At 49.6% G+C, this 22,808-nt stretch overlaps 2 protein-coding genes across 4 annotated transcripts in view; one reads left to right on the forward strand and one right to left on the reverse strand.

The window, feature by feature from the left end:
- NFKB1 (nuclear factor kappa B subunit 1) overlaps positions 1–22,808 on the reverse strand; it is a 475,515-nt gene that overhangs the window by 281,982 nt on the left and 170,725 nt on the right. The gene's annotated exons all lie outside the window — the stretch shown is intronic.
- LOC144891821 (immunoglobulin-binding protein 1-like) overlaps positions 14,312–22,808 on the forward strand; it is a 59,973-nt gene continuing 51,476 nt past the window's right edge. The window contains exon 1 of the mRNA XM_078776553.1: positions 14,312–14,751. Coding sequence (XP_078632679.1) covers positions 14,534–14,751 — 218 coding nt within the window. The 5' untranslated portion in view covers positions 14,312–14,533. The remainder of the gene's footprint in view (positions 14,752–22,808) is intronic.

A 22,808-nucleotide genomic window follows, 5' to 3' on the forward strand; every position in this document is an offset into this window, starting at 1 on the left:
ACGTCTTTCGATCATATTTACTCTACGAGGGCCAGTTAAAACACAGCAAACCAGTTCTCACATTCTTTACACTTTCCAAATTCGTTACACTGCACCCTCCTTTCTTCAGGTCCGTTCCCGGGCCTACAACTTTAATTTAGTGTGACACGTAGGTGTAGTTCCCTCTACTTTTAACCTGACCCTGAGTGTGACGATTTTAAAACACAAATAAGTATGTCCCCCTATTGCATTGCACCCTGTCTAACAGACTCAAGCCCACAGCTAACCGAATTATGGAATTGTTCTCAAACTATACATTTACGGTGGGGAGCATTATTTACAGTGACGTTATTTGTTATTTACAACGCAACCCAGGACCTGTGTTTTTTTTTCTTTTTAGGGAACAAGAAAAAGAAATTCCTGTTGGGAGGGAGGAGACAGCACGCATTGCATCGATGCACCAGTACCAATACCACCAAAGCACCCAAAAGCACCAAAAGCACCACTAAGCACCAAAAGCACCACTCGGTGCACAGTCACCACTGTTAATAATAAACACAACAAAACAACTGGTGGTGGTCTTCTCTTTTTCTGCTGGGCCGATGTTCTTCCCGACATCTTCTGGCTTCATGCGGCCTACTTGGAAATAATAAAAAGCACAACTTGTGTTCATTTTTATTTAGGGCCTCAGGGGCCAACTAAGGGTGGTCCACCTGTTTGGCATAGGTGCCACCTTACCGAGGTCCGCAAGCAAGATTCCCTGGCCACTATGGCCGGTCTCCAACAGAGGTGCCCTGCCCCAGAACCTGGGGTCCATCAAGTGGTACTTGGCCGCAGAACAGCGGTCCATAAAGTGGTACATCAACGCAATGCATGCTGGTTCTGAGAATCTCGTGCGCACAATGGCCACCTCACGCACGCTCCCCTCGGCGCCCAATGGCGCACAGGTCCTCAAGTGGGAGACAAAAGGGGGGAAGACAAATGAGCGAGGGGTAAGGTCACAAGGGTACACGTCAATAAAGGCAATGCAGGGTGAAGTGCGTACGGAGAGCGAAGTGAGAAAAACTCGTCCCTACCGGACGTCACCCCCCCTGTCACCTACACTACCCTTGCCCTTAGCCCATATTTACAACAATTTAATTTACACCTTTACAAATTCGTCACTACGTCTTGTCTTCCCCATCTTTCCCTTCTACACCAAATTCGTCTCCAATCCCCCTATCCAAAATTTGCCATCACCAATTCATCATCAATCCTCATAAGGAGGGAGAGATGGAATTACGCACAATGTCACACCCACGGCATGATGCGTCTCACAATCCAAAACATTTGCATTAATGAAAAATAATAAAACATGGCATGGTGTGGAGTTACCTCATCTCAGGTGAGTGGATGCAGATGGTGCGAGGAGATCCTTCATCCTATCTATCCTCTAAATGACTTTAACACACTTTACACTACCCGGGGTCTTTCCCTGCCAATCCATTGGCCAACTTACACTATGGGTTCTAAAAACCAATTCCCATTGACCAAACTGTGGTGCTGCTCAATTTGGGGTCTCACTCCCCCGATTCATCTCCCGGTGCCCTTGCACAATTTCTGGGCTGTGACGTGTAGCTCTCCCAGCAGGTCTACCCACCTGCACACCTCCACCACTGCAGTTGCCACCCGAGCTTACCTAGCTCCTCACCCTAACCTAACTAACTGGGGAAGGCCCCTCCTGGCTCTGTCACCCCTTGGTGCCCTCTGGCACTGGGCTACCCGGGTCCGTCCTCCGGATCCTCGGGCCCCATCCACACAACTCTACCGGCTCCCAGAGCCCACCTGCGGCCTCACCTGGCCGACATCCTCACAGTGGTGGAGTGCCCAAACCAACTACACACACTAACAGGCTACACGCCCAGCCATTTCCACAACACTAATGCACCCATCCAAATACCATTCTCTCACCCGCACCACAGATGCCAATATCCAACCACAATTTACCTATACCCTCTACCTAACACTTACACTACCCGCCCTGGGTATTCGTGATGGGGGTCCACTCTTCCCCCATTCACACCTTCGCACCATCCACTCCACTCCACAATTTCCACCATACTCACTCCATGACCATCCATTCCAATACTCCATATATCCCATACCATTTATTCCACACAACCACATACACCTGTTGTTGCACACCTGTGCACTCACACCTGGTGCCACCTGCACCCTCCTTCTCCCTGGACCATTTGGTCAACACAACACACATCACCATCACCATCACTCAAACACTGCTCCACACACCTGTCCAGTTGCACACCTGTGCAATCACACCTGGTCAATCACACCTGTTCACAATACACTTCTATACACCTCCAACACTCACACGGCATCATCTCATCTAACTACTCCCCTCTGAAACTTGCGCTTCCCAGTCGCCCCTTTAAACTATTGCGCTCCCTCGTCATTATAATCCACACTAATCTACCTGCGTCCCCACTACAGGTATCCTTGTCACTAACTAATCTTAACGTTGCCTAATGTCATCTTCTAGGGCCCTACACACAATATCCTAACCCACCCGGGCTAGTTTTCACTGCCATAAACCCCATAACTCTAGTGCTCCTTTGCCCCCCTTGTGAGGGATGGTGGGTTAGCCATCCCATCACATGGGGCATCTCTTACTATCAATTTTGCACACCAAATCCAACAAATCAAAAATTTGCCAATCATCTGTCAATCCTATTCCAATCATCAAATTTTGCCCTTTTCTAATTTTGGGTCCAAAACACTAACCTCATCACCCGTCTACTTATTAGATCCTCTCGGTGCGCCAATTCCTGTCCAAAGCCCGGCTTCGTAAAGCCGCGCAATGAATGCGGGTTGTTTGGTGCCGGCGGTTGGATGCATCCGACATTCGGTGCAGGGAAGGAGGCTTACCCGGGCCGAGATCCCACGCACCATCTCGGCACCAAGCCATCCAATTGCCCGATCTCGACCTGCCGGAACGTCTCAATAAAAAGTGGTCGCCATGACGACCCTTCCTATCGGGCTGCCCGCTCTGCCTAGTGGAGCACGGACGCGGCCGTTCCAAGCGAGGCCCAGCGTGGATCGCGTACGGCGGTCCTTTCGAACCCGCCGTGGCTCGGATCCCCGCTGGTTCTCGCGGCACGAGAAGCCCGGCACGCACCGAGGGCCCGATTCGGCTATAAGTCGCTCTAACCGCTAACCCGGTTACCGTCGATGCCTCACCTGCATGCTCGCACGCATACGCTACCCCTTCCTTGCTCATACACCCAGCTGTTCCCATGCTCCTAGTCATTGCACCTTCTCCAACACACCCAGGTACACTCATTTCGCTCACAGATGTGGTCACACACCTGACCACCGAACACCTTGGCACACATTCGTCGCTCGCACACCTCACCAACACACCTCTTCGCGCCCCTTCCTCGGTCACCTCCTCTGTGACAATCACAGGTGTGCTCTCACTCGCACACCCAACCACGTGCCTCACGACCAACTCAAGGGTGCATGCCCACACACGCTCTACCATTCCAGGTGTGCATCCTTCCATTCCAGGTGTACATCCTCGCTCACCTGTCACAACCAACTCACGCTCCGTGTCACTCTCACTACTTTCACCACCACTCTTGACAGCGCACTCACCCTTACTCTCGACAGCGCACTCTTTCCTCATGCACCTGTCCGTTACACACCTTTCTCGCGCATCCTCTTGCACACACTCTTTCGTTACTTCCTCCGTAACACTCACCACACCGCGCTTCCATGTGCTCCCTCGCACACGCGCTACGACCGACTCACTCTCGACAGCACACTCATTCCTCAGCGCGCACTTTTTCCTCACACACCCCATGGTCGGACATTCTCGCACACCTCTTTTTTCGCACACCAGACCTGTCGCACACTTCACCAACGGCCTCTCACGAACACCCGGGTCCACAACAACCCCCAAGCCGACTGAAGCTCCCCTCACATCATATGCATTTTCACGTATATCGCCACTCACCTTGGCACCTCGTCTCCTCACCTCCTTCGCCACCTGCAAACTCTTTATTTGGTTAGTGAGCAGCACATCATGAGTTGAGCACCGACCTTGTACATATTCCATTACTTCCTCCTTTATCTCCCTCTTAGTTTCCCTCCGTCTCTTCTTAATTTCACTCACCCCCTCTTCCACCTCCTCTAATTTTTCCTTTACCTCCTTCAGCTCCCGGTGCGCCCCCTCTATTTCTTCCTCCATCGCTACTTTAACCGTTTCTATGTGCGTCCTTACCTCCCGGTCCTTCGTCTCCATTACTTCTGTCACCTCTTCCAACCTCTTCGTCAATCCCTCATGTACCATTTGACATTCCTTCTGTGTCGCTATTAATTCATTTTTAATGTCCTTTTGTGTCGCTTTTAAACCCCCTATGATTGCAGTGTTCTTTTCCACTTGGTCCGCTAGTTCCCTTTGTCCTACTGTCAGCTGCTCTACTCCCTTCGTCAGACCCTCTATGCCCCCCTGTAACCTAGCCGTATTATTCCTCACCTCTTTCTCCATACGCTTCTCACCTCGCTTTACCTCCTCGCGTAGCCCCGAAACCTCCTCACTTACACCTCGTCGTATCCCCTCTTTCATCTCCTCCATCTCTTTTGTAGATGCCACCCTCATCTGTCCCAATTCATCCCTCTGAGCATCCAGTTTACTTTCTAACCCGATTTTCACCTCCTCTATCTGGTTCCCCATCTGTTCGATTTCCCGGGCGGATTGCTCCCCTATTTCCCGCAATTTGTCTTCCATCCTATTTTCTAACCCCATTAACCCATTTTTCACCCCCTCTAACTGATTCTCCTGGGCAGCCATTCTATTTTCCACCCCCGTTAACCCATGTTTCACCCCTTTTATCCCATTGTCTAACCCCTCAAATTTAGCTTCTAGCCATTCCCCCATTTCTCCCATTTTGCCCCCCATTTCGCCCCCCATTTCCCCCATTTTGCCCCCAATTGCTCACTCTGAGCCCTTATTTGCTCACTCTGAGCATCCATAAGGGCCTTCATTTGGATCATAAAAAGGGCCCAATCCATCGGCGGCGCTACTACGGTCACGGGCGTGGCTAAATTTGGCGCCACAATAACCATGTGCGCGAGGCCGCCATTTTGTGCACCTGATACACCCTCAACCACCTCATTGCTCTCCTCTTCCCTTTCTTCCCCGAAGTCCTGGGTTACCCCTAACCCGTCTATCTCCCCCACCGACATCCGATCGCCTTGATTGTCCATGGCGCGATCTCAAAATTCGGGTTTTATAAAACAACAAAATTTCGGCAGCTCGTAATTTTGACCAAATTTTTTCTAGACGTTTTAAAAAATTTGGTTCGGGCCTCGTATCCCACTCCTAGACACCAATTGTTACGGGTCGCGGACAAGATGTTACTTTGGGCCGAGCGGATGGTCAACCGCGACCGTTACAGGATCCCCGATTAGCCCGACTCCCCCAACGTTGACCAAATCGCGCCACAGGTATTCAATTTGGAAACTTCTAAAGCGACCGAAAGAGAAGGAAGAGAGAAGAAGACAGAGTACGGAGGAATAACAGGATTTATTATACACACAAGCAAAAAGAAAGAGCGATCAAGTTATTTACAAGCAATGGATGGAAGGAGCAGTCACACAGTGAATCGTTAGCTTATCTATGCAGTTTACTTATAAACCCCAGGACAACATTCAAGACAGACGACGTTCACACTTACACGGGGAAAATTGCAGGCAGGTATGGCTTGAGGATGGATGGCTATTGAGAGGCAAGGGAGGTTCAGCTTCCACGTGTATTGCTGCCTGGCGCGCCCTTTTCGTGGCCTGCGTCCCCTTAGCTGCAGCGCAGCTGGTCGCACGATGGCTCGCAGGCTCGGTCACACCTGCTCGTTCAGGCGTCTTCCTTCTCCCCAGCAACAACGAGCGACAGCAAGCAAGAGGACGGGGTAAGAGCTGGAGGACGTCAGAGCAAGAGGATGGAGTGCGTCCCGCGGCGGTTTATATTGGTTTCTCACCGAACCTTCGCGCACTTTCTCGGGGGTTCCCGCTCCGCCCTCTCTTAGCCAAATGCCTTGTTCTGGGTTGGATGAGCGGGGCCGACTTACTCCTCCCCCCTATGACGAGGGGGGCGACCCGTCTTCTCTAGCCACTCCCCTTGTTCGTAATGGCCGCAAATGTCGAAAACCGGTCAGCAGCTGCAGGTAATGCGCCGTCACGTTGCACAGCAGTTCAGTACTGCAATAAACGGTTGCTGTCAAAGCTCAAGTGGGGGAATCCCTGGCACTTGAGCTGCCATGGATCATCGGAGGGGCCTACGCTTATTTCGTTTGATGCAATGCAGAGTCAATCTAGTGGGAAACACATATTTAGCCTACATAGAATAAGGAAATAAGCTATTTAAAAAGATATATTGTGGCCTGTCTGTAGGTTCATGGAATTAACTAGGGGGACGTCTTTCGATCTTATTTACTCTACGAGGGCCAGTTAAAACACAGCAAACCAGTTCTCACATTCTTTACACTTTCCAAATTCGTTACAATATTGTTGCGGTTCTGAGAAAGTGTACATATTTGATTAATAAAGGTTAAAGGTTTTGCCCCCATAGTTAGTCCACATGCAACACGTAGGTCACCTTAGAACGTTTTCCCCCCATAGTCGGCCTCGAAGGGCCGAGCAATCCATGCGGGTGGTTGGTCGCCTGTATGGGGTGTCCATCCGGCATTTTCGATCCAAGGGGGAAGAGATTGATGGGCCCAGGTGCCGGGCTCCATCCCTGCGCGGGGCCTCGTGGTCCCAAGCACGGTGACCCAACCGGCCAGCATCCAAGCACCTCACCCAATAAGGTGCATGGCTCTGATAATCCACACCTCCCCTTGAACCCGGCCGATCGCCCTTGCCGCCATATGGCACCAACCATACAGTTATTTCTTCGTATATGTGAGATAAGGCCATTTCCAATAGTTTTCATCTGCATTGTGTAAAACAAATAAGAATAGGCTCCTTCCATTGTGCCTCCACCCTCCAAATTCCATCTCGTTGGGCAGAGTCCATCCCACGCCCCATTTGACAACTCGCAGTTTGTTACACTTGGGATGCTCGCAGTTTGTTACGCTTTGGCTACCAGCAGCGTTTGCTGCTCTTGGTTTGCTGGTTTGCTGGAACTAGCCCAGTGACACGAGGTGGGCCCAAAAATGGGGTGGAGCGGCAGCGAGGCTGAGATCGGGATCGGCAGGGGACGGTAAGGGCCACCAGCCAATCAGGGCTGAGGCGACATCACCTGACAGGGTGTGGCTAGAGGTTCCAGAGGGTTCGCTGGGCGGCGCTATATAATCACGCGCGCAAAGCCCTCTGGAGGACTGACGCAGCGGCACACATTACTGGAGGACTCGCGTGATAAGGACTTGTCGTTGTGAATGCATTGCTGGAGCGGCGCATTGCAGAGGACTTGGGAAAGTGGCGCATTGTATTGAACCATACTGGGAACGCGTATAAAGCGCCGGTATATCTACTACGTATGCGGCCACGCCAGTGTAATCGCCCAGCTTACCGATTCCCCCCCCCATATAATTGTCCGATCCACGTCAACTACACGCGGAGATCTTGCCTGCCGTCTACCATCTTCACCGCCGTACGAGTTGGGGACCGGAGCGAGCTGTGGACGCCATCTGTGGACCTTCAACCCCGACCATCTACAACCCCCATGTGAGTCTGAGTCTGAGTGCGAATGGGCCCGTGTCCAGGGATAAGTTAAGACTGTTATAAGGCTGCCCTGTGTATCTGCTTCTTCTTCTTCACTGTACATTGCTTCTTCTTCTTCTTCTTCTTCATTGTACAAAGTGTGTAATAAATTACTTGTTCTTCCTGTTTCCTCTTAATTCGACCGTCTTAGTGATTTCTCCATTGGGTAAGCATGGCACGATCACAACCGCTCCAATCGGGTTAGTTCCTGTTAATGGCCCGAATCGCGGCTCGCTATCGCTCGGCGTGTCCACTAAAACCGTGGTTCGGGTGGGGTTATTTCCTTGCCTCCCGGGAGGCGCTGGTAATTAGGTAATAGGACTAATTCGACCTACCACCCTATTCAGCGCTGACCGGAAGGAACGTGATAGCCCCGGATCGCGTCGGCTAGTAAAAAGACAAGGGGATTAATCCCCCCTTGGGTAAGGGGAAGGCCGACGTTTGAGATCCGCAACAATATATATACTCGCTTGGTGAGGCTCGCTGCGCTCGCCTCACCAAGCGTCGTTACTGAGGAACAGGCTTATTTTAGCTGAGGATAATGACTGTACCTGAGTTGCTGTGTTGTCATGATTTACACCAATCATAATTCAAACAATTACTTTGCACAAATGTATTTGTTGTGTTTGTGATATTACATTTTTATAGGCATTTAGGTTGAAGATTTAGGTTGAAAAAAAAAAAATTCCCCCCCCAAAAAAAAAAAATCGAAAATCTTTCAATAAAAATACCCTTAGGATATACCGACGGGAGAGATATGTGCATACCAGAAGTTTGGTACGATTTCACAAAAGTTTGAGAAAGTAGTTCAGTGACAAGACAAGACAAGACAGACGCTGCACAGATATATATATATAGATATATATTAATATATATATATATATATATATATATATATATATATGTGTGTGGCGGACACAAAAGCCCACTGGCGTGGTGACATCATTCCACGCACCAAGTGGGCGGTGGCCACGCCCGAGGGGTAGGCGTGGCCTCATGATATACACCGGGCGACCAGCTCGGAGCAGTTCAGTGTTACAGTGTGCTCTTACAATAAAGACGTTTATATGTTACCGCTTGTCCGCTTCCTCCTTGCTCACAAGCAGCGCGCGTAACGCCGCGCTTTACTGGTGACCCTCGACGTTGGATCTGCCGTAGCGATCCTTCCGAACACGACGCCATTGCAATGGCCAACGACAAGGCAATGGCGATTAAACTTCCCGAATTTTGGGAGGCCCAGGCCGAAGTCTGGTTCGTTCAAGCCGAAGCCCAATTTCAGCTTCGGCGCCTCACCAACGACGACCTGCGCTACTGCCATGTCGTCGCCTCCCTCGGGCCCGGCACGGCCGCTCGAGTTGTGTCCGTCATTCGCCACCCACCGGACGGCCACAAGTACGAGGCACTCAAGCGGCTACTCCTAGCCACGTTCGGCCTCACGGACGACGCACGGGCCGACCGCCTCCTGGATCTCCCCGAGCTCGGTGAGACGCGCCCGTCGGTCCGAATGGACCATATGCTGTCACTGTTGGGCGACGAAGCCCCCGGTTCGCTATTCCGGGCGCTTTTCCGGCGCCAACTTCCAGCGCAGGTTCGCCTCGCGTTGGCCGGGACCGAGCGAACGGAACCCCGAGCATTGGCAGCCGAGGCGGACAGGTACTTCGCCGCTTCGGACACGCGGGCGAGCGTCGGCGTGGCCGTCACGGCCCTCGGCGCTGATGTTCAGCAGCATGTTCCACAGCATCAGCTTCTACAGCACGCTGATGTTCAGCAGCATGCTGATACGCACCTCGTGAGCGCCGCCACGCCCCGCCCACCGCCGCGGCGAAAACCGCCACCGCGGGGAAACCCGCCAACTCCACCGGCCTGGCGGAGCCAGCCGCGCTCCTCCAGCTCCACCACCTGGTGCTGGTTCCACGCCAAGTTCGGCCACGAAGCTCGGCGGTGTCATCCGCCATGCTCCTTCAACGGGTCGGGAAACGCCCGGGCCGGCGCTCAATAGTGGCGATGAGCGCCGGCCGTTCGAGCAGCCTGCTGTTCATAACGGACACCTTCTCCGGGCGCCGTTACCTGTGCGACACGGGAGCGCAGGTGAGTGTCATTCCCGCCGGCACGTCAGACAAGCACGCCGCGGGTGGGGGCCCCGCGCTGCTTGCCGCGAACGGGACGCCCATCCGTACGTACGGAAAACGCTGCCTCTCTCTGCGGTTTGGAGGGCAGGTTTTCCGATGGACGTTCGTCACCGCCGACGTGCCCATGGCACTGCTTGGCGCGGACTTCCTGTGCGCTAATGGGCTCCTGGTCGACGTCAAGTTGTCCGGACAAGCAGACGGCTTGTCCAGGCCGAGACGTTCAGCTCGCTCGCTTGTGCGTTGCCCAGCTCAACGAGCGGCTTGCCAAGCGGCTTGCCGAACGATTCGGTTCCGGCCACGTTGGTCTGTACGCTTCCGGCAGCGGACGCATTCACCCGCCTCCTCGCCGGCTTCCCGGCCCTCACGCGGCCCACCTTCTCGGCGGGGGCCGTCAAGCACGGGGTGGCCCATCACATCCCCACCATCGGGCCACCAGTCTACGCCCGGGCACGCCGCCTCGAGCCGACGAAGCTGGCGGTGGCAAAAGCGGCGTTCGCTACCCTGGAGCGACTCGGCATCGTTCGGCGCTCAGAGAGCGCTTGGGCGTCGCCGCTGCACATCGTGCCGAAGCCCGGCGGGGGATGGCGACCGTGCGGGGACTATCGCCGTCTCAATGACGCCACGACTCCCGACCGCTACCCCGTCCCCCACATTCAGGACTTTTCCGCCCGTTTGGCGGGCAGGTCCTTCTTCTCGAAGGTGGACCTCATACGCGGCTACCATCAGGTCCCCGTCAGGCCGGAGGACGTCCCGAAGACGGCGGTCATCACGCCATTCGGACTCTTCAAGTTCCTGCGCATGCCCTTCGGTCTGAAGAATGCGGCTCAGGCGTTCCAGCGACTGATGGACAGCGTCCTGCGCGACTTGGATTTTGTCTATGTCTACCTGGACGATATCCTCGTCGCCAGCGCGTCCCGCGAAGAGCACCTACGCCACCTCCGCACGCTCTTCGTACGCCTGGGCCAGCATGGCCTGATTGTGAACCCCGCAAAGTGCCGGTTCGGCGCCGCCACAATCGATTTTCTGGGGCACCGTGTCACCAGGCACGGAGCCGTCCCCCTGCCGGCCAAGGTGGAGGCGGTGAAGGGGTTTCCGCGCCCCCGCACGATCAGAGGGCTGCAGGAGTTCCTGGGCATGGTGAACTTTTACCAGCGGTTCCTGCCCCGTATCGCCCAGCTCCTGCGCCCCCTGCACGAAGCTCTCCGAGGTAAGCCGGGCAAAGGCGACGTTACCTGGACCGGGCAGATGGACACGGCGTTCACGGGCGCGAAGCTCGCCTTGGCTAACGCCACCATGCTCGCGCACCCGGCGCCCGATGCACCGATCGCCCTCACCACCGATGCCTCGGACTACGCGGTGGGCGCGGTGCATGAGCAATGGGTGCGTGGAGCTTGGCAACCGCAGGCGTTCTTTAGCCGGCAGCTTCGCCCGCCCGAACGCCGTTACAGTACCTTCGACCGCGAGTTGCTCGGACTTCACTTGGCGGTCAGGCACTTCCGCCATCTGCTCGAGGGCCGGGCGTTCACTGCCTTCATCGACCACAAGCCGCTGATCTTCGCGATGGGCAAGGTCACCGAGCCGTGGTCGGCCCGGCAGCAGCGTCACCTCTCGGCCGTGTCCGAGTACACGACGGACATCCAGCACGTCGCGGGGAAGGACAACCCGGTGGCGGATTGCCTTTCCCGGGCCGTCGCCCACGCAGTCCACCTCGGCATCGACTATGCCCGGATGGCAGCGGACCAGGCCGCTGACCCCGACGTCCAGGCCTTGCGGACCGCCGTCACGGGCCTCCGCGTCACCGAGGTGCCGTTCAACGGCGCGGGCGCGGCCCTCTTGTGCGACGTCTCCCTCGGGCGTCCTCGCCCCATCGTGCCCGCCGGCTGGCAGCGCCAGGTGTTTGACGCCATCCACGGCCTGTCCCACCCGGGCGCGAGGGCCTCCCAAAGGCTGATCGCCGACAAGTTCGTCTGGCATGGCCTCCGGAAGGCCGTCCGCGGCTGGGCCAGGACGTGCCTCGCGTGCCAGCGCGCCAAGGTGCACCGGCACACCCAGGCCCCGTTGGCCCCATCCACGGTGCCGGAACGCCGGTTTGACCACGTCCACGTGGACCTGGTGGGACCTCTGCCCCCCTCGCGGGGTTTCACCTACGTCCTCACCATGGTGGACCGCACCACCCGGTGGCCGGAGGCCGTGCCCTTGGCGTCAACAACGGCGGCCGATGTCGCGCAGGCTTTCATCGCCACCTGGGTCGCCCGGTTCGGCGCCCCCTCAGACATCTCATCCGACCGCGGCCCCCAGTTCACCTCGGAGCTCTGGGGGGCGGTTGCGCAGGGGCTCAGGGTCCGGCTGCACCGAACCACGGTCTACCACCCCCAGGCTAACGGCCTGTGTGAGCGATTTCACCGCTCATTGAAGGCCGCGCTCCGGGCCACCCTCCGCGACGGCGGCTGGGTCGACAGGCTCCCCTGGGTCCTGCTGGGCCTCCGGACGGCGCCCAAGGAGGACCTGCGCGCATCCGCGGCGGAGTTGGTCTTCGGGCAACTGCTGCGGGTGCCGGGCGAGTTCCTCCCCGACTCCACGGCACCATGGTCCGCGGCACAGCAGCGCTCCGCTCTGCAAGAGACCGCCCAGAGGTTCGCCCCGGTGCCAACGGCATGCCACGGGCACCCACCGACGCACGTCGCCCCGGAGCTTCGCACGGCGGAGTACGTCTTCGTCCGCCACGATGCCCATCGGACACCACTGCGGCCCCCGTACGACGGGCCTTTCCGCGTGCTGGAGACCGGGGCGAAGCACTTCACCCTGGACATCGGCGGTACTCCTGACCGCGTTTCGGTAGACCGCCTCAAGCCGGCCCACGTCGATGTGGACCATCCACCGCCAGTGGCCCGACCCCCACGTCGGGGCCGCCCTCCTGCGGGCGGACCCCCGGCACCGCCCAGTCCCGCCGCCACGCCGCCCCCCGGTCCTGCACCCATCCCAGGGGCAGCCAGGGGCATCCCACCTGGCATCCCTGCACCCCGGACGCCGCCGATCGCCAGGGGGCGCTTCGGCCGGGTCATTCGTCTGCCCCGCAAACTGGCCTTCCAGGTGCGCGGGAATTCTGGGGGGGCGCGTGTGGCGGACACAAAAGCCCACTGGCGTGGTGACATCATTCCACACACCAAGTGGGCGGTGGCCACGCCCGAGGGGTAGGCGTGGCCTCATGATATACACCGGGCGACCAGACCAGCCCGGAGCAGTTCAGTGTTACAGTGTGCTCTTACAATAAAGACGTTTATATGTTACCGCTTGTCCGCTTCCTCCTTGCTCACAAGCAGCGCGCGTAACGCCGCGCTTTATATGTATATATATATATATATATATATATATATATATATATATATATATATATATATATATATATATATATATATATATATATATATATATATATATATATATATACTAGCAGAAGTACCCGGCATTGCCGGGCGGGGGAGGGGAGGGGGAGGGGAGGGGAACGGGGGGGGGAGCGAGCCCATTAGCAAAGCGAGCGATTTTTGTTTTCATAGTGTCATAGCGTCATTGCGTCATAGCGTTCATAGCGTCATAGCGTTTCATAGCGTCATAGCGATTTTTTTTTCATAGCGTCATAGCGTCATATCGTTCAGAGCGTCATAGCGTTTCATAGCGTCATAGCGATTTTTTTTGTCATAGCGTCATAGCGTCATAGCGGTTATAGCGTCATAGCGTTCATAGCGTCATAGCGTTTCATAGCGTCATAGCGATTTTTTTTTTCATAGCGTCATAGCGTCATATCGTTCATAGCGTCATATCGTTCATAGCGTCATAGCGTCATCACGTGATCGCTCTGAGCGAATCAGCGCCCACCTGAGCTGATTCCGTTGATTCCGTGCGCTGAAATGCGCTGAGGTAAATATGAATAAAAAATATGGATCGTCAAATATTTTGAGTTCGGCCATGTTCGTCCCACGCTCAATGGCCATGTCTATGTCAAATATCAAGCACGTAAGCCTCTCCGTTTAGGAGTCTATCGGTAACATTACACACACACACACACACACACACACACACACACACACACACACACACACACACACACACACACACACACACACACACACACACAGTTTTATATATATATATATATATATATATATATATATATATATATATATATATATGTATATATATATATATATATAATGTATACAAATTTTAATCTGAGTTGTAATCCCTGACGGAGTGAGCCGTACAAGTAGCATCGTAATCTGTAGAGGGAAGTGTTGTTGTCCAGTGTGCGAATTGCTTATTTTTTTTTTCTATTTATAACTTTTCGAATTTCTGAGCAACAAAAGGTATGTTAATCGTTAATATTTTGAATAATATGTTCATGAAAGTGCTAAGTATTGGACTTGGACAGTTGTTTTGTCTGATTGGGTGTCTTCCGGTGCCTTTCGGTGTTTTTTCTGTTTACATTGGTTAGCTCGGGCGCTACTTTTTCCGCCTCATCTTTAAAAGGGGGAAATAGAAAATAATATACAGAAAAAAAATAAAAGGCATTGTGTATATAAATAAGGGACAACGATTTCAAAAGAAAAAAAAAGTAGCGTATTCCATGTGGTTGTCGTAAGCGCAGGAAAGGAAAGCGGTTGGACACATCCATGGCAGAATTAATACAAGACGTTGGTGCTGGAAAAGAAGTAGATAGCAAAGAAACGGAAGATGTTGAAAGCCAAAGCCTTTCAGAGCTTTTCAATCTCGGATGGAGGATGCAACGCGATCTGGACGAAAGCGATTACAGCGACGAAGAGCGGACAAAAAAGGCGATCGAGATGCTGGAGAAAGCGAGTCGGATGGTGGACGAGCTGCAGATATTCAGGTAATGGTTGTACTTGGCGATGTCGTGCTCGTCTCAAAGCCTCCTTGGTTTCATTCGCGGTGATTTCAGATCTGATTAAAATCGGCGAATTCCCGGATGTGCTGGTTCGATGCCAGCAGGGGGTGCTGCATCATGAAGTACTCCGAATGGAGATTACGTTATTTCGGTTACAATGTGGTGGATGTTTGGTGTCGTAGAGACGTTCGGATACCGAGTCTTCAAAACACCACAACGGTAAACTCCCAATAACCAACAAAAATTCCAACAACTCAACAATAACAACATCACTTGCATTGACGTACACATCAAACAGTTCAATTTGATCACAACCGCACCTACCAAATACATTCCATAGGGCAATATAAAGAAATACAACCCCAACTACTCACCAGAAATCAAAATAAAAAATAGCTTCATATGCGGACTATATAAGTATCACCTCTACTCAAAGCAACATCAACACCTTCACAACACAACTTCAATGCTTCCTCAGCACCCTACAAACCTGGCTCACCATCAATAGATTAAAAGTAGCCCCCTAAATATTAACTGTCACTCCTACACCACAAATTAAAACTACACCACAAATACACTACAGTGACATCCTTCGTAACATCCCCCACCAAACAACAGAAACTACAAAAAAAACAACATCCACACCCACATCACCATAAATGCATTAAACAACCTGGGCCTAAACAGTATTAAAAAATTCCCTTTTTAAGGTCATTTTCCTTGCTCGAGTGGGGGTTAGCCTTGTGGGCCCCATGACGATAATTGTGGTTCCCTGTTTAGTGTTTATGCCTCCGGCGACTTTGTCGGTGGAGACATTGTTTTCGGGTTGTCCGGCCGTACGTCAGTACGGGCTAAACCTCTTTTTTTTCTCAGCAACCATATGTCCGATTGAGACGAAACTTTCAGTGTGGGAGTGACACCCATACAGAATGTTTTTTTTTGATAATTGTGACGTCATAGGTCACATGGCATGGCAGCTATCTTGGATTAAAGGCATATAATTAAAAAAATATTTATGGAAACCGCTGAATGGAAAAAATTGAAACATGGCACATTGTCAAGTACTCACAATGGGGAACAAAAGCATGATAATGATTACATCATAGGTGATGTCATGTGGTATACCAGCCAAAAATGTTTTAATCGACTTCCTTATCCTCAGAATCTGAAATTGCGTGCACATGATCTATGACCCGTTTGTATTGAAATATTAAATTTATGACATAGGTCACATGGTTTGGCAGCCATGTTGGATTGAAGGAAAGTGTTAAATAATTATATCTCTGAACTCGCTCACCCGATCGATGAGAAATTTCACAAATATCATCTAACAGCACTGTTGCATATAGTTTGAAAATGATGATGTCATAGGTCACATGGTTTGGTAGCCATCTTCGATAGAAAAAACGAACCTTATCCGATCAACACGAAACTTCACAAACGTGATCCCCTACCCATACATATGCAGAGTGATGGCATCTACCCGTTGTGGGACTATGCGGAGGCATATTGGCGACAGTCGCATTGTTACCTCCACCACCAAAGGTGGATGGAGGTTATGTTTTCACCCCTGCCTGTTTGTTTGTTTGTGAACAAAATATCTCAAAACGTTGTGAACGGATTCGGACGAAATTTGGCAGAGATGTAGCGTATGTGACAAGGATGAAATGATTCGATTTTGGTGAACATTCGGATTCGGATCCGGCTACTAGAATTTATTAAATGGTTCTTCGCCATTGGGAGATGGGGCCAAAAATTATACACAGCAGGATATCTCATAAAGTTGTGGACGGATTAGGATGAAACTTGGTGGAACGGTTGGGTGCCTGACAACGACAAATAGATTAGATTTTGGTGAAGATCTGAATGTGGATTTGGATATGAGACTTATTTAATTTCTTAAGTGATTCTTCATCATTCGGAGATAGGGCCAAAAACTATACATCGTGGGAGATCTCAAAAAGTCATGGATGGATTTGGACGAAACTTGTTCGACAGTTTGTGTGTGACAAGGAAGAATTGATTCGATTTTGGTGAAGATGTGAATATGGATTCCGATATGGGAATTATTTAATTTTTGATGAAATTTTGATTCTTCGCCATTGAGTGATATGGCCAACCAGGCGGAGGTATGTTCTCTACTGAGTGCTGTTCTCGTTCTAGTTGAGGCAATGTTTTTATGGCCGGACGCCCTTCCTGACGCCAACCCTTTTGTGGCCTCTTACACGACACAGACGCAGGGATACACTACAGACGCAGGGATACGGTGTACCTATTCTAAACCGGGGCACACACTGGCACGTTCATCCCAGGAAGCTGGTACTCAATTTGCTGACCTCAGAAGGATGATACCGACGAAATGCAGTTTGGATTTATGCCAGGAAGAGGAACGACAGATGCGCTTTTCATTGTGAGGCAGTTGCAGGAGAAGTACATGGAGAAGAGGAAGAAGTTGTTTCTTGGGTTTGTTGATCTGGAGAAAGCATTCGATCGGGTTCCACGCAAAGTATTGACATGGGCATTGAGGAAGTTAGGAGTGGAGGAATGGTTGATCAGAGTAGTGATGGCAATGTACAAAAGAGCGCGCACAGCTGTAAGGACGAAGGACGGGAACAGTGGTGAGTTTGAGGTGAAGGTGGGAGTGCATCAGGGGTCGGTACTAAGTCCACTACTATTTGTAGCTGTGATGGAGGTGCTGGCTCAGAACGTAAAGGAGGGTTTACCGTGGGAGTTGTTGTATGCAGATGATCTGGTGTTGATTGCGGAAAGTATGGATGGACTGAAGGAAAAGATGAACACGTGGAAGGAATGTATGGAGACAAAAGGTCTGAAGCTGAATATCGGAAAGACGAAGGTGATGGCAAGTGGTAAAGCATGTGGTGAGGTGGAAAGAACTGGGAAGTGGCCCTGTGCTGTGTGTAGGAAGGGTGTCGGAGTGAACTCCATTCAGTGTACAATGTGCGCTGAGTGGGTTCATCAGAAATGTAGTGGTCTGAGAGGGTCATTAACCAGTGTGGCAGCTACATTCAAATGTAAGGTGTGCACAGAGGGAGCTGCAGATGGAGGAAATGTTGAGTTGGATCTTGGAGACGGCGTGAAGCTGGAAGGTGTGAAAACATTTTGCTACCTCAGAGACATGCTGAATGGAGAAGGTGGATCAGACTCGGCAACGGTTGCTCGAGTGAGATGTGCATGGAAGAAGTTTCAGGAATTGAATGGCGTGCTGATGATGAGGGGAGTGTCGTTGAAGCTGAAGGGAAAGGTGTATGCTGCATGTGTGAGAAGTGTTATGATTTATGGGAGCGAGACATGGGTAATGAACGTAGAGCAGCAACGAAGGTTGGAAAGGGTGGAAATGCGAATGGTTCGACGGATGTGCGGAGTATCGTTGAGAGAGAGGAAGACAAATGATGAATTGCGAAAGATGATGGGAATAGAGCCTGTGATTGATGCTGTGAAGAGGAACAGGTTGAGATGGTTTGGTCATGTGTTGAGGAAGGATGAAAGTGACTGGTTGAGAAGAGTGATGGAAATGAATGTAGAAGGAAGTAGAAGACGGGGAAGACCGAGAAAGACTTGGCTAAAGATGGTGGAAGAAGAAATGCGGGCAAGGGGGTTAACAAGGAGAGATGCAGAAAATAGGGCAAAATGGAGAAGATTGTCATGGGGACCGCAAGGCTAACCCCCGCTCTAGCAGGGAAAATGGCCTTTAAAATGCATGTTGTTGTTGTTGTTGGAAGGATGATAGTTTGACTGGGCCTAAACAGTCTCTTGGGCACAAACCCCCACCCATTGATGACGCAGAGAAATTACTCCCAGAGAAATTACACTCTGATCGTGTTCACCATAGTAGATGTATACGGTAGGTTCTAGGCCAGACCACCCCTCCCCACCCTCATCACATTCCCCACATCCCCCTTACCCCCAAACCGAAACTAGCTCAACTCAAAAACAGGAAGTGACTCACCACAAACCGGAAGTGACCAATTAATTATTAAAATTTCAGATTTCACGATTTTCTCGAATTTTCTAAAATTTCCCAAAATTTCCGATTTTCACAAAAATAATTATAAGAATAAAACTATTGAATTTTTTATTTAATGGGATGAGAATTATAAATACAAATGAATAACTTAACTGAAAAAATAGATATTATTAACATTGATAATGTAATAATTAATAAATTTAACATGGAATTTGATGTAGGCCTACTTCATGGAAAATTAAATAGGATAAAATATTTAATTGTAACATAATGAAACGTCAGTTGATATTAAAACAAATATTGCAAACATTGAACAAACATTACAGAATATTAATCAGGATAAAATGTTCTACATTGTAAGGACAGGATTATTGATACATGAATATAAATCAATTTTATCTAAACCATTATCACCGATGTATACACAATCCAATCTTTAAAAAGAAAGTATCTATTATAAATGAGTTTTTAGATATTGCTGGAGAAATAATAAGGTTAAAATTATGGAATACAGTATACCCATTTTATATGAAATTAAACCTATCGATAATGTTACTTGTACATTTTGTAAAAATCAAAACTTATCTGAATTTGAAATAACTAACACAAATATTAAAACGTGTTTACGGTGTAATAACCAACAATTAAGTTTTAACACTAATATGACATAATGATTATAAGAGAGTAAATATAATAGGGAAATATATTTACAATAGAGTTTCTCATTTTCAAAAATGTATTGCTCAATATCAGGGTAAACAATATTGTAAAATACCAGAAAAGGTTTATAACGATCTGAATGAAAAGTTTAAAGCATATAGACTTTTGATCGACCATGAAGACGAGGTTATATAATATTCCAATATCACGAAAACTCATATCACCATGTTTCGAAAAGAATTAAAATATACTAAACATTATGGTAATATTAATCGAATATATTGTTGCGGATTTGAGAATCCTGTTTGTAAATATCACCCCGTGTAAATGTAATGATTCTTGTAAATACCTCCGTTTTGTGTGTAAAGGTCGTCCCCTTAGTTAATCCATCGCATGCACGTAGAAAATCATATACCCTTCTAAATAGTTATTTCTTATTCTATGTTAGTTTAAGGCTCTGTTTCCCACTAGTTGACTCTGCATTGCACCAAATGACATAAGATAGATCCCTCCGACACCCCCATGGCCTCTTCAAAGTGCCAGTAACATTGGGCGGTTTTCTGTGGCGCTCGCCACTACTGCTTTGGGTGGTTTTCTTCACCCCATAACTCCATTACGCACGCGGTCAGCTCGGAGAAGAAAGGCGTGTCTCCACCTCGTCATGAGAAGGAGGAGAGAGCCAGCCCCCGATCAACCAACCAAGGATGAGGGGTTTGGCCTGAGAGGGCGGAGAGAGAGCGTTCGAGGAGGTTCGCGAAAGTTCCATGGGCGTGGTTATATAACACGTCGCCCGGAGCCTCCCACCGCAGTTCACCGGAGCCCAGTTGAGTCCAGTCCAGTTGAGGAGGAGCTGTGAGTCGAGTCCAGTTGGAGCAGATGACTGAGGAAGCCCCCCACAGCAGATGAGTAAGGAGTCCACCGCAGCTGAGTCCACCGCAGCTGGGTGGAGTTGAGCTTTAACGGCAGTTCGACCCGTGGCTGCGAAGCAACGCCGCCGTGCGAACAAAAGTGTGGAGAGTCGGCGGCTGCTCACTCCCGGCCCGGCCGTTCTCCTGTGTCCAGCTGAACCTTCCAGCCCTGTGGTCCCACCTCCTCATCCATCCAGCCATTTACCTCCTGCCATTCCTGTCATCATCCCCGTGTAAGTCTGACTGTCGTCTGTTTGTCCGTGTTGTCCCTGGGAATAAGTAAGACTGTATAGATAAGTAGAATTGCACTGTGTCTTCCTCTTCTGTAAATTATTTTCGTTTCTTTCCTTCTCCTTGGTTTCTTTGGTTTTGTACATAATTAGTAATAATAAATCCTGTTATTTTCTACCTTCGTCTTCTTCTTTACTTCACATCCGATCATCTTTGTGATTTCCCCATTGAATACCTGTGGCACAATTTGGCCAACGTTTAGGATCGGGTGTCGTATTGCTAATGGTTCGAGCTGCTATTGCTAATGGCTGCTAATCCGCTCGGCAAAATAACATCTTGTCCGTGGTCTCGAACGAGGTTGCTCACCTGCCTCGTAGAGGGAGCTGGGCAGCTTCAGGAGCGGAGACGGCCAGTGCAACTAGAAGGGGGATTAAGCCCCCCCGCTAAGGGGAAGCACCGTCCCCGTATCCGCAACAATATGTAACATTAACCAAGAAGAAATTGGATGATATTTCTCATTTAGAACAAGCGTTAATTACCGATTTTAAAACATTATTAAACCTATACTATGAAAAACATGGTAGAGATAAGGTTGAAGCACTAGATAGAATTTTTTTTCTAAATATACAGTATTTATTATTTCAGTTATTGCATAAACATAATCATAAATGTAATCTTGAAGATTTGACTGGTTTAAAAACAATTGAGCGTAAACAATTTCATGATAAGATTTGTCATAACTTATTTAACACATTGGAGTGGACATTTATACCAACATTTTGAGTTTAAAAAAAAGAGGAAGTCAGCAAAAAAATCACCGTATGATATACACTTACACCCGTATGATTACATGGATTCATTTGAGAGATTTAAAGAAACACAACTTCCCCCTAAAGAATGTTTCTATAACATGTTAAATAAATGTCATATAACTGATAAAGACTATACTCAAGCACAAAATATTTGGAAAACGTTTAACATAAAGAACCTTGGCGAGTATCATGATTTGTATCTTAAAACCGACGTCTTACTACTGGCCGACGTCTTTGAAACCTTTAGAACAGTTTGTCATAATAAACAGTCATATGGGCTAGATCCCGTCCACTACTACACAGCTCCCGGACTAGCTTGGAGTGCCATGCTAAAAATGACGAAACAAGCTAGATTTAATCAGTGATGTAGATATGCTTTTGGTGAGAGAAGAGGCGAAATGAGGAGGAATATCACAAGTATGTTCTAAGAGATATGCTAAGGCTAACAATGAGTATCTTCCTAATTATGATATGAAAGATAGTTCTTACCTGATGTATTACGATGCTAATAATTTGTATGGATGGTCTATGTCTCAAGCTCTACCTTATGGAGGGCTCAAATGGGTTGAAGAGAAATATTACGAAAGGGTTTTACAAAACATCGTTACATCCTCACAAAAAGAATTGGATGATTCTGAAGTTAGATATTATTTTGAGGTTGATTTGAAATATCCTGAAGAACTCCATAATAAACACGACGGTCTACCATATGCCCCCACCAAAGAATGTCAGAAAGAAGAATGGCGAAGTGATTATCAACGAACATTTAATATAAAAGATAAACCAACAGAAAAATTACTTTCTACATTATATGATAAAGAAAATTATGTTTTACACCAAAGGAACTTGAAGCAATATGTATTGGCAGGATTGATAGTCAAGAAAGTCCATAGAGTTATACAGTTTAACCAAAGTCATTGGATGAAGGAGTATATTGATTTTAATACTCAAAGGAGAACCGAAGCAAAAACCGATTTTGAGAAAGACTTTTATAAATTGATGAATAATTCTGTATTTGGAAAGACGATGGAAAATCTTAGGAATAGAACCACCTTCAGAGGCCATTTTTCCCTGCAGAGCAGGGGTTGGCCTTTTTGGGCACCGTGGTCCCCTTTTTGAAGCAATGTTTTATGGTTGGATGTCCTTCCTGCCACCAACCCTGTTAGTCGCCTCTTGCGACACACAGGGAATTACCAGTGAACTGGTACTCAATTTGCTGACCTCGGAAGAATGACAGGCTGAGTCAACCCCCCTGGCATTAATTCAGCGATCAACCGGGATTCGAACCCAGGATCCTAGGATCCCAAGCCGGCACCCTAACCACTAAGTCAACACCAGCCTGAAAATCTTAGGAATAGAGAAAACATAAGGCTTACTACATCTTTAGAGCAAGCAGCAAAATTAATTAATAAACCTAGTTTTCAAAGAGAAGTGGTGTTTTCAGAG

The sequence above is a fragment of the Myxine glutinosa genome, chromosome 4 (assembly GCF_964187855.1).
Source record: "Myxine glutinosa chromosome 4, kmMyxGlut1.1, whole genome shotgun sequence".
NCBI classification, from domain to species: Eukaryota; Metazoa; Chordata; class Myxini; order Myxiniformes; family Myxinidae; genus Myxine; species Myxine glutinosa.